Raw genomic sequence first — 13,364 nt, 5'->3', positions numbered from 1 at the left:
TTTGCTGAGTTGACAAGTCTGGACACAGGCAGCTTCTAGGGCTCCTGCAGACCAAGTTTCTTAATGGCGATCAGTCGCAGTTTCTTCCGGTCAACCTTTATAATGTAAACAAAACAAACTGATTTCATGATACGTTTCAGAAACTGATTAGTTCAGCAGGTTGTCTGACCATAGGATACTACTAGTATACTAACATGATTTACATTTGAGTGATTTTTTGCATATGTCCTAACGAGTTAGTGGTTAAACCAGTTTTTCTAGTTAGCTGTACTTGGTTTGAATTGTTCTGCTAGTTCATTCTAGTGACGCTGAGGAAGAGTGATGGATGTCACTCGAAACGTCCGGAAGTAAATATCCGTTTTTTATCCAGTTGTAGAGATTGGACTGTATTTGAATATAGTTCAGCAGGTGTTTCGATGGGCCGCGCCTAATTGCGTCAAATTACGTCATTCCCCAACGGTGTCGATGACACCAAACGGCGTCAATTTGGCGCCTCAAACTGCTAATTTGGTGAAATGTACAAAAGTCGCAATCGACTGGAAGCTACAGTGCAGATTGATCTGAGTGTGGCGTACCTTCTGCAGTGTCGTGGTCACCGGGAACTCGTCCAAGAAGATAAAATAGCCCGGCAGCTCAATAGGAACCATCTACACAGGTTAGATTGACGTGTAAAAAGTGCCAGAAATGTATTATCTAGCAATCAATATGTTCGATAACATTAATCATTCCGTGATAGCTCAAGTTGATAAGTCAAACATTAGAATATTTTTGTTACAGTTACACTTAGATCCAGAACGACCAACACAGATGAACTTTCAAGTTGACATCTTCAATTACATAGGTCCTTATTTATTAGTCAGCAAAGAGATGTCGTTTGTTTCCGCAGTGACATAGTGTGGATGACCAACAATGTCAGTCGCTGTCATTCCTTTCAATTCTTAGTCCTATCACTGTGGATACATCAATTGTAAGATTGACATGTTCGTACAAATGCATAAGAAATGATATATCCTCACCCCGATCTCAACACAAAACACCTTCATCTCCCCTGAGTCTGCAGACTGCCCTTCTTTCAGGCTGAAACGAATTCACATGTTGATATGTTAGGGAACCTCCCCGCACTACATGGTATTTTGCAATACGGCCAGAAAGTCGATGATAGTTAAGGTTTAATGAACACAACGGATTCTTTGAAATGGAATAGTTAAAATCTCGGCGCCATAGATACCTTTGCCTGTTCATAAAAATAAACGTTGATACCTAACCATCACAGTCTTTCAAATCTTTCAAATCTTTATTCGTCAAATCAACATTTGCAGAGCTGGAGTCAATCAAACACGCTCAAGCATTTCCAAGTTTACTTTTCTTACTAGTCAAGGTGACGTTTTTTAATTCTATAATTATAGTGGTCCATTTTTCACAGGGGCATGATAGCCGTATTAATCTGCCATGTTTTATATGTGATAAAGACTTGTCATCGCAGTGATAATTAACTCTGTAAGGTTTTGTAATCAATTGGTATCTGTTTGTGAGTACACTTCTGCTATTGCCATTTAGATACTTGCCAGCCAGAATTCATTGCGTACAACATTTGAACATTAGGTATGTGACAGGTTGAAATCAGGTTGTATGCAGGAGGTCACGTACATGATACAGGCGCATATCTCCTCCACGCTTGCAGGGTCAGGCACGCTCACAACCTGAGGAAGAAAAGTTATGCATCATTCACTAGAAGATGTTCATATACAAACGTTAAAATGGAATACACCATCATCTATCATGATCAGCTGTTCAAATTATTCTTACTGTCTACATTCTACTTCAAGGTAATGTCCAAGCAGATCCTTTGGAGTGTGTTTGGCTACTGACACATACTCCTAGGCCAGCTTCACTCCTCTGCCAAGTTTTGATACTATCTTATGCTTCAGTAGGAACCGCTTGTAGATTAACTTGAAGGCTATTTGCATGCATCGATTGCCTGCAGTATGTATTTTTAGAAAGAATGATCAAATGCCGGTTTTCACCCTGACGTCTTGTACTTTGGGATGCTTCGATAATGGGGCCTCAATTGCAGCAGGGTACACGTTGTAGTTATTCCTTATGATCATATCCTGGGAATACATAGGAAATATGTTACTGTGAGAATAATTAAACATCATAAACACACCAGCTGTAGACTCCTTCTGATACCTCTGTTATGATGAAAAATAACCTTCCTATTGTATTGTTGAAAGTATGTAGCCTTCGTTGTAGGTTTATGTTGGGGGGGGGGGCGTAACTATTTTCCTTGGCAAACTCCTTTTCCCGACATAAGAGAACCTAGCCAACGTTGAAAATCACGAACCAGCCCCCCCCCCCCAAAAAAAAAACAGCCCCATTCGGAGCCTGCAGCGGTGGCTAGAAAGTATGTATGTATTGCGTAATGTATGTTTGCACATATTCATGCATGTACATGTGTGTGCTGCTGAGCTTGTGGAAGACGGAATATGTAAGGCACATAACCGTAAGTTCATGTCGCTTAATGGGTTTTAGTGCTTAGAAACATTTTACTTGATTGCGGATTTACCTGATTACGGTAAGCTACTCGGGGCAATAACAAGAAAAAAATAACAATCAAAATGTCTTACAACTTACCGATACTCTTCCGTAGAGCCTCAAGACACCGTCTTCATCGAGAGTGCCGACATCTCTACAGGCAGAGAAGAACAAATTTAGAGACTCCACCTGAAATTCCTGAATGTTATCAATTAACGTTCCCACTAATTGCTTCCCAGCATTCCAATTATTCACATCAATAAGGACGTAAGGACATAAAATTCCGCTTCTATAATAAGTTACAGGAATCTGTCAGAAGCGTTGGACTATCTAACTGCATAAGATTGTGAAAAGTATGGATTCATTTGATAGCCAAGATACTATGCCTTCTCGGGATTATATGCATATGAAGTTCCACGCTGAAAATGCAACAAGGGCTTTAGTATAATGAAATTTGCATCCTTTATGAGCACAGTCACAGAACTGGGAATAAGAACAATAAACTGAAATGACTAAAACCCGGCAATATAACTACAAAATGGTACAAAAACACTATTGGTATTGAAGACTATAGTGAATTTAAAAACGTATTGAAAGGAGGTCAACTATGCACACTTTCCACTCCTCATGCACGTTTTTTATATTGTCCATCATTATTATCTTCGCCAGCGAAGATTATAAGATTGCTTACTTGGGTCTGTATGTAGGTCAACAGCATATAAGTCGAGAAATTGTGGATGGAACTTTTTGATTTTTTGTAGGTGTGTAGCGGTTGTCGAAAGGCATGCCTAGTTTGAAAATGGTTTACCTGGCGTTTTCCTACGGTACAGCAGCGACCTTTGTATTTTTTCGAGGTTTGTTTCGAGAAGCATAACTCAAAATGCAGCTGGGCGATTTCTACGATATTTGGCAGGTGTGTAGCGGTTGTGTAAAGGATTGTCATGTGCGATAATGGTTTAGCTAGCTTTTACCTATGGTGCTGTAGCTGGCTTTGTATGTAATTGCGTTTGTCTGTTAACACGATAACTCGAGATGTTCTACATGGATGCTAATGATATTTTGTTGATAAGTAGGGGACACAGAAAGGAAGGTCAAGTTCGATAATGGGCCTCCTAGCGACTTGTTTTGGTACTGCAAGTGAGCGTCAAAGCTTGCACCTAAATTTTCCAGAAGTGCCATGTTCATGATTTTTAAGTGGTGGATAGCTGTTGGGACTAGGAGTGAATGGTGTAATTTTGGGCCCCCTAGCAGCTTGTTTGGAACTGCAGTGGGTCTTATAGTTTGTAACTTTTAAAAAGGATAACTGCAGAGGGGATTGATGGATATTCTTTGCTTTTAGTAGGTAGGTACTTAGGGTGATTATCAACATAATGAGATGCTAATTATGTAAATTGCGATCTACTTAATATAATTACTTTGGGATTCTTATCATGGAGAGAACCACATCCCTTACAAAAGTGGTGTGCAGTGCAACATGACACTGGCACCATTGTCACCCTAGTCCAGCACGAATGTGTGGACCATTAATCTTCATTTATCATTCAAGCCCTTCAGACAGAAGCAGAAGCCTGATCTCCTTTCCCTGACAAGGGCCAGTCACACCAAATTAACCCCCTGCCCTCAGTCTCCGGGTCTTAGCACAGACAAATCAAAGGTGGAGCAGAACTAATCGTCATGCCATGGCAGGGTGTTACACGCCCGCCCGTTTGAGGCATAAGACATGGTCACGTAAAAAAAGATTAAAACATTGCGGTGGGCCAAATCAGGCTGTCAAAGGTGCCAACGTAATCCTCATGAGTTGTTCGATCGCATACAGTACGCTTAATGATTCAAATACTATTTCGGGATGAGATTTGAAGAGTCAAAGTTGGCCTTCAAACTGGCTCTTTTTGCCTGATTTTGGCCTCGATTTCACACTGCATGGGGGTTTCCGTGCAACCGATTACGACAATATCATATACTTCCGGGTTGTACGAGTGCGGTCATAGAACGCGGGTGGTATCGTATCTTGTCTCGGTTTGTGCTAGGTTGTAGAGGAGGATCTAAGTAAGGCTTATGAATATACTAATACTTGGAGATTAGCAATTACTATGCCTGTCAATCAGCTATTTTGTCTTTGCGGGGCTATGAATGGGGGGATCTGAGTAGCCTGACGTGATAGCCAGGCCAGGTAGACTGTGTAAAATACCTCTGACTTAACTCGCGATTGCAAAACTTTACTTACTATTTTCATGAGATGGACACAAACATTCACCAAGGCGGGACCGTAACAATCCTTACGTATAACCCTTAGGTAACCCTTAGATGACCTATTATCTAATATATAGGCCAGTCACTCAAAGTTTGTTTATTATTTCTTTTTTTACGAAAAGACTGCAATGTACATTTTGTAGAGTGAAATCTTATATAAAACTAAAGACCTAGCCTAACCTAGCCTAACTAAATACCTTACACCCAGCTTTGCTATATATTAACATCTCGTATTAAGCTGTATTTGGTGCTTATCCGGTCCATTATAGCCATAATTACATACATTAATCATTCAAAAACAACGACCTTCGATAAAGAATGTTTATTTGGCGAAGATGTGTGTTCGAGGAACTCTAGTATTGTCAATTATCTTGTTGTGTAAATAAACAAATGGACAAAGGCCCAATGCTATTCTCATACAATTTATGTCTAACAAAGATTTATTTGAAACTAGAGGTACTACGTACCCAGTTTTGAACCAACCATCAGCTGTCATCGCCTTTGACGTTTTCTCCTCGTCTCCACGGTAACGTTTGAACAAGCTGTACCCTCTCACCCAGATCTCCCCCTCGTGGCCTAATGGTACAACCCGACCGTCTTTGTCTACAAGCTGTATCTATAGGTGAACACATACACAGAAAATGTTGCATAAATATTCCACTTACACAGCTTGTGAATGGTTATTGTATTATAAAGCTAGAAATATTCACAGTTATAACAACAATAGCTAGCCCTTTGTAATAGCCATAGGCTAGTTGGGCAGCCCTGGCTGTGTGTTCGGTGCAGCCAAACCAATAAATAAATAAACAAATAGTCATAAGTGGTTATCAGTCTGTTGAGTGTAATAAAGTTAATTCTTGGATATTGGATTTTTTACACAACCACCTAATGCCTCTCGCCTGCTAAAACCGATCTCAGAGCATCTAACGGGAGTGTTACATTTCGCCGCTATATGTAGCCGATGAACAAGATTTTGCGGCGAGAACACAATCACTTTGCCACGCTTGGGATTGTGTTCTCGCCGCAAAAGCGCCACGTACGTTGCGTATATATAGCGGCGAGAAGCAGGACTTCAGTCAGGAGCTCTGAGGAAGATGTCGGATAGGCATAGAGAGCAGTTACCACTAATACAAATCTACATAGGCGATAATGTAAAAGTTAGCAAGTTCAGGGTGTCATAATCTCATCCGTGAACATTCCAGGTCATAAGAACTCACCCCACACAGCAGCCCGCTATCTCAAGTGTCCAAAAGTCTAATATTTAAACTTTCTGGCCAGTGCAACTATTCCAGCGGTCAAACCTTGCCGCCATCTTGCTTTTCATGACGTCATTTTTGGGACTCAGCACTTCAAATTAGGGGTCAGCACAGGCCGAAAAGATGGACCAAAACCTAGTTTTTTGGCTGAATCTGAACATCTGCAACCTACACTGTCTCACCAATATGAAATGTACTTACATTTTCCTGCTAAAAGTCGAAAATAGGCTAAAATACTGTATGGACTCGTTTTGGGCCTTCTGGGCCTGCGTCAATTAGGGTCATTGCCCTAGAGACGTAAGCAGGCGAGAGACATTGTTGGTTGGGTGAATGAAAAATCCAATATCTAAGTATCATCTCTGTTACACTCAACAGACTGATAATCACTTATAAGTCTACAATAGGCAATAACAGTGTCTGATAGGCATCGGAACGTAGGCAGGTAAGAGAGATTCCTAGTTATGCAAACGTAACTAAAATATCCTACGTTATACCAATCTGGTGACATTATTTTGAAAGGCCCCACGTATCACTCACACCCTCACACTCACTCCGGCGAGCTCGCTCGAAGTCTCCGCATAACTAGTTTCCTAGTTATGCGGAGACTAGCCCCACGTATACTATGTAGTGTTCGGATCTGCCTGAAGATTACCTCCACATGCGGTGACAGCTTGCCTACTGTGGCTCCTTTCCCCTCTCCAGTCATGTCGGCTGGAATCCCCGCCACGCCTAGGGTCTCCGTCATTCCATAGCCAACCTATCGTGAATGTCAGTAAATTAAAAGTGGGAAGTTTTTCTTAATCATCGCAAGAAGGTTTTATCTGATGAAACCTCCTCGGCGAAATGCACACTGGTTTTGTTTTTGACGCCTCGGTTTTCATGTGATCTACTGTATGTTGTTTACTGGTGCATTAACTTTGACTGAATGTAACACGTGTTGTTTTGTTTTTGCTTTAGTGGGCCCCCTTGGAAATCGCTTTGAAGTGAATAAATAAATGAAAATAAGGTTGATTAACATTCCATGTCTCTTTCTCGCTTCCTGTCACCCCACTGTAAATGTGACTAATATAACTGTGAAAACAAAGACAACAGACCACGAACACACAATGCCACAAACATACAGACACGACGAAGACAAATTATCGGCACATGGAATCAGTAAGGAAAAACTTACCACCACTCTTACGTTTGGCAGGACGTCGGCTGCACGATCTATCAGACTCTTTGACGTGACATTGCCACCTATAGTCACTGAAAAGATACGCGATATTGAACAATGGTATGTTGGAGTCTCTCTCTCTCTCTCTCTCTATATATATATATATATAGATATGATATGTCGACGCGTCTATCGTCTCAAATAAACCGTCTTCTTAAAGAATTGAAGCAATTTCATCTTTAAGATAATGAAGAAAATAATGAAGGAAAGAACTATGTTAAACCGTTTTCGCAGTATACGAAATCGAATTTATCCTTTCTGAGAAACAAAAACTAGAACAACAACTAGCCTCAGTGTGCAATAATTAGACTTAACAAAATTATAGTTTTCATGATTACTCCTTACCTGCTCGAACTGAGGAAAGGTCGTACTCAGCCAAGCGCGGATCGTGAAGCATGTCGTGGAAATCCTTGACGTATAACATGCTAATCGAGAGACACCTTATTGAAGAGAAAGAAGGCAACGGTTATCCTCCTTCAAATTTTCAGTACAAAACACCCCTGCAGTTCCCAAACTAGCTGCTGGGTGGCTCACACCAATGCCACTTGTTTTGTGCACAGGAACTGTCTACCACTCTCATTCGGTCACAGTAGAATCTTCAGATTAAAAGATGTAGAAAGAGTCACACTGCAGTAAAAATAATAAGTAGAATTTAGAAAAAAAAGGGAAACAAAACAGGCCTTAACACTAGTTAAGGCCTACGTATGTCAAATCTCAGGAATGAAAACAAAAAACATATAAATGCAAAATATTGAGAAAAGCACATTCATCCCATTTCTCATTAGCTTTTAGTATTCTTTTTAATTTACAACCGGACCGGTCTTTTCACTGGCATGATATCAATGTGGTGCGAGTAGTTTGTGCATAATGTGCAAGATAATATTATTTGATATGTCATACGTATTAAGGCCCCCTTTCCACTAGGACGGCGATCGTGCTGCGCTCTCACTGCGACCTAAATAACATATGCGAAACCTTCGCTTTCACACTGGGTATATCATACAAAACGTAAAAGTGTGATTGAGAAGACAACAAAACACACAAAGTGTAACAAGATTCGTTTATTTTCGATACAATTCGTTGAACGATGTGTCAAATTGTAGGTCGCAGAGAGAGCGCGGCGAGAGCGCCGTCCTAGTGGAAAGGGGGTATAAGCGATGCTGTATCGATGTCTACCATTATCGATAGGAACCATTTCACGACATTTTGGTAGTGCTGTGCAACATAGGGTTTAATTTATACAAAGCCTATTTCCATACATGTAAAGGTATATCCTGTTACCCACACCTCGCAGAACTTTTTCTGTAAAGTTTAATAAATAAATACACTTAAGTTCTGTAGAAAAATTCATGTTCTTAATGCAACTAGACAAACCATCGATTATAAAACATATCTATGCTTTTACCCCCACTATAAGACAAAGGAGAGGAAAAGATGAATTTATCCAACGATAAATTCATCTTTTCATTTTGTATCTGTTAACTGATGACTTTTCAGCAAGTCTTGTTGTGACCTGTACTTAGCTCGGTGTAGCAAAAATGTGCAATAAAGGTCTTCAATCATCATTACAATGTTTTGAAACGTCTCACATACCTCTCCTCCTGAATTGTCTCCATGATTTCAACAGGTGACGGCGCTGTGCTGGCGGGAAAAACAACCGCACACCCCGGGGTGAACATGGGAAGGTTCACGATTAATGGGGATGTCAAGTAAGGGCAGAGTGCTGTTCCCTGTCATCAGAACGGTAAAGATACATTTCTTTGAAAGAAGAAGAACTTTATTGCACGACAATTGTACATGATACAATGTATGGCAACAAATATTACACAAAGTACAACATAGAGGAATAGGATAAAGCTTGACAACTTGGTTAACATAACAATAAGGACTAACATAATGATAATTCTTTTGAAATCATTGTGAGTTAAAGAATATTCCAACCCTTATCCATACACCCGGGGTACATTTGTACTATATGAGCTATGTTGCCTGTATTTTTTCTTTCTGTATCATGGATGTTTTCTGTCTAATATTTAAGGTAATTGTGATCAAACAGGTTTTTCATCGACAAAAAAAGCACATTTTTACTCAACTCATTTGCCGCATGCATTTAAATGAAGAGAGTGAAAATAGATATACATGTTAGTGCTCCTTTTGCTGGTTTACCTCAGCTGTCGTGCGGAAACGCTTGGTAGCCAGACGGAGATAGTTGTAGAAACTGTACGTGCTGTGCTCAACACACTTCGGTTGACCAGTACTTCCCTGTGCAAACATAAGAAAACGTTCTGTTGCCTGTCGTCAGGAGCTAGATATAACGTTTTGAGATAGATTTGACAATTGAAAGACCTGCAATTTTACTTTTCTTGCTTCGCTAAAATGACAAAAAAGCGTTGGGAAATAAGTCGGCAAACATTGTAAAGAACAAGGCTGGATACGTTGTGTGTGCCATAGTGCCCAGAATTGACAATGTCTCCCTTTACGTAACCCGTGTATTTTTCTACGCCTGCAATATATTTAGATGCACTTAGGTTTATGCTTGATACAACCGACAGCTATGTTGCAATAAAACGATAAAACAGCAGCCAAAATGACAAGGCATCTCAGCGTTTAAACTTTGTGATAAAGGCATCTAGTGCCCCTCTCTACATGTATTAACACACCTTACCCATATTGATACGTATGTATATATGTATGTATGTTGTGTGTGGAAATAACTAAACTTTACGTAACCAACACCAAGTTTGATTGGGACCCGTCTGCTGTAGCTTCCGGACGTGACGGGTCCATTCCGTGAACAAGGCTGACGGAGTCGGCTGAAAATTTGGTAATCAAACTTGGTGTTGGTTACGTAAAGTTTTTTTCCACAATGTTATTTATATTATCAACACAGATGAACTTTCATGCTAAAAGTATGTATGTTGTATTGATAGCTCACCGACGTGAAACGTAGCCAGAACGTATCGTGACAGCTCAGCTGGTCTTGGAGAGCCCTCACTTCCGCAATGATCTTCTCATCGCTTCCCATCGTCTGAACCTCATCCATAGTATAGGCACCAATTCTTAAAAACATATTATAATGTGACCCCACAATGTTGTAATGTGACCCCACAATGTTGTAATGTGACCCCACAATGTTGTAATGTGACCCCACAATGTTGTAATGTGACCCCACAATGTTGTAATGTGACCCCACAATGTTGTAATGTGACCCCACAATGTTGTAATGTGACCCCACAATGTTGTAATGTGACTCCACAACTCCATATCTATTCCGATCACAAAATACGCAACTTTTTGTAACATAAAGATGCCGTCAGTTAACTTACAAACATAAGGCTCTTGTAAAATGTCTATGTGATACTTTTAGGGGACAAATATATACGCATGTGTGTATTGTTCTTAAATTCAGCTTTAAATTTGTTGGATTCTTAACAAAACCAAGAGACAATGATTTGTAAATATGGTAATGGCTAATGCACAGCTGTAAATATTCACCCCGTCGCGATGTCTCCAAGCACAATGATACTCGTCAGCTTGGGCAACCTGAAATTCGGAAAATACAACATTTTGAGGCTGCTAATGACATTATTAGGGTCATGATGATCTGCTTAATTTTGTAATAAAAATTGTACCTGTATAAGTGTACCAATAATGTGGTTCAAAGTTTACCTTTCAATCTGCAGCTTTCCTGGTTTGGCTGTTTTAACTTCAGGAAACAAGCTGCACAGGTAAGGGACCGTGTCGTCTGTCTCATCTACTCCGGTTACGTCACCCATGATAAGTACCTTCACTCCAGCCTATGGGAATAGAAGGGTATTAAGGTTGTTTACTGAAAGTATTGATCATAATGAGAGGTCATAATGGGAGGTCTACCTTGACTACAAAAGCGCAGTCCTTTCGTAGTGTTACAATTCCATTGATAAGAACTACTACTACTAGGACGGTCTGTCAGGAAATCCAACCAATGGCAATGCAATGCAACGTGGACCAACGATCCAGGAAAAGCTAGATGAACTTAGATTACTGTTACAGAACAGTACGTGTACGTACCTTTTTCAAGCAATACGTCATTGTCTCCTCGCTCCTCCCGACACGCGGCGCCAGAAGCGGCAACTGAGAAAAAACATGTATATATTATTTGAAGATGTTTACCAGTCACTTATGAATGCATGTACTACAATATTCTTTTAACAGTGGGGTTCATAAAGGCATAGAGACATACTTCGAATTTGCGCTGTTTTGCAGCACATCTTGTTCATGGATTGACCTAGTCTCACGAGAGAGCACGAGACTAATCTCCAAGCAGATCCTACGGTAGCATAAGATAGTATCAAAAGCTGGCAGAGGAGTGAAACCGGCTTAGGAGTGTGTTTACATGGCGAATGGACACCTCTTGGCTGACTACACTCCCTGGCCAGTTTGGTACTATCTTATGCCATTGTAGGATCTGCTTGGAGATTACACGAGACTAGGTCCTGACTTGCGTGCTGTCTGGCGACACTAGATCAAGCCGTGAACAAGATGTGCTGCAAGACATCTAGAATTTGGAGGTACGTCTCTATGCCTTTCAAACACCGTCACTGTTTGTAGAATAATGTAGTAACCAGTATATTCATGTTGATAACAACTGTAGATTTCAAAATTGTAACATTGGTATAAATCTGCAAAATCTTCTAATGAAAACACATTGTATTACGTTTTACTGCAAGACTCGATGGTCTTTGTTGTGATTGTAGAGCTAGCGGATATTCCAAGTAAATCGCACAGGATTTTTACATCGAGGCATTACGACCCGGAGAGGGGGCACCATAAACTTAATGTAACTGACGATACTTTAGTCAGAGTCACGTGTTCTATCTACAAAGCGTGATGCCCCAAAAGCAGTGGATTGCTCATTTCATGACAAAGACTGCAGTTGACCAGCCGAAAACCCAGTGTTTGGATTGCACCTGTAGGTTGAATATACTATACTAGTACATTACTACATTACAATTCAGCTGTGCTTTAGAATACTGAAAAATATCATTAACTAACTGCGATGGCTCCCAGCTTCGCCACGGCAAAATACAAGTAGATCCATTCCGGGCGATGCCCCACGAGCCAGGCTACTACGTCACCGCGCTCCGTCCCTATGGCCTTCAGTCCTGCTGCCAGTCTGCTGGCCTGGAGAGGCGGGGGTGGAGAATGTCAGAGGGCACTTTCGTGTGGTTGTTATAACAGCACAATAGCTATATATGACGGCACCATATTCACTTATCACTTACTTTATCTCATTGATAATTGGTAATGATGTCCTAGATGTATAGTATATGGTTTACAGTGAGCATCACTCCTTTAAGTTCCACATGTCACAGGTATAAGACCCCAGCATTTACAAAATACACCATTTCTCTTAAACTGTGCAGGGAATTTGTTAATCAAAACAACGTAGGCATTGTCTCATCTACACATATTTAAAGATTTAAAGACTAACGGTCACCACGTAAAAAATAGCATAAAAAGACACAACAATATAATATCACAGTCATCTATATAGAATAGTGTTTTAAATTTCATTTCAAAGTACAATTATATCATTTACAGAGCTATGCACGTTTTATAAGTATTACATGCATTAAGGTATTACATGCAGTTACTGGATGTCTGAAAAAAAAAATCGGGTTTGTCTTGAACTCTTGCCTTATCTTGTATGTCTTTGAATGTGACCCTTGCGCCTGTCTTCTTGAACACATACGCCTCCGTGTCGGGCCAGCGAGCTGCCGTGTCGTCCAGCAGCTGACCAAAGGTCTGTTCCACCAGCGGGATGTCTGTAGGACCCTGGTTGTAACTCATGATGGCACGCTATCTATGGATAAATACAAAGGTGTGGGTAAAGGTGCACTCTCACTACACTTGCGTCAAGCTTGCGTCACTGCGGGGTTCGTTCACTGCGTCACTGTTTTGTTATTATCTCCGAATGTCTATAACTTAGATATTGAGTAATACGTAAAATTATGGCTTAGAAGACGACAAAATACACAAAACTTAAGAAAATTCGTTCTTTATCTCCGAAATTCGCTGAGTATCTTTTGAACCCCACAGTTACGCAAGCGTGACGCAAGTGC

General features: G+C 40.5%; 1 protein-coding gene across 1 annotated transcript; it reads right to left on the bottom strand.

The window, feature by feature from the left end:
- Positions 1-35: 35 nt before the first annotated feature.
- LOC118430886 (medium-chain acyl-CoA ligase ACSF2, mitochondrial-like) lies at positions 36-13,101 on the bottom strand. Its single transcript, XM_035841920.1, has 18 exons — positions 12,940-13,101; positions 12,295-12,423; positions 11,311-11,373; positions 10,930-11,057; positions 10,756-10,803; positions 10,196-10,319; positions 9,427-9,522; positions 8,854-8,990; positions 7,606-7,700; positions 7,216-7,292; positions 6,694-6,798; positions 5,253-5,401; positions 2,635-2,689; positions 2,025-2,111; positions 1,648-1,700; positions 1,017-1,077; positions 576-647; positions 36-95 (listed from the first exon to the last, which is right to left on the bottom strand). Exons 1-18 carry the CDS (start codon positions 13,090-13,092, stop codon positions 36-38), a joined length of 1,692 nt encoding a protein of 563 aa, XP_035697813.1. The 5' UTR covers positions 13,093-13,101.
- Positions 13,102-13,364: the final 263 nt, after the last annotated feature.

Source organism: Branchiostoma floridae, chromosome 14 (genome assembly GCF_000003815.2).
Source record: "Branchiostoma floridae strain S238N-H82 chromosome 14, Bfl_VNyyK, whole genome shotgun sequence".
NCBI lineage: Eukaryota > Metazoa > Chordata > Leptocardii > Amphioxiformes > Branchiostomatidae > Branchiostoma > Branchiostoma floridae.
Note: the sequence above shows the minus strand (reverse complement) of the source record. Positions and strands in the feature narration are given on the sequence as shown.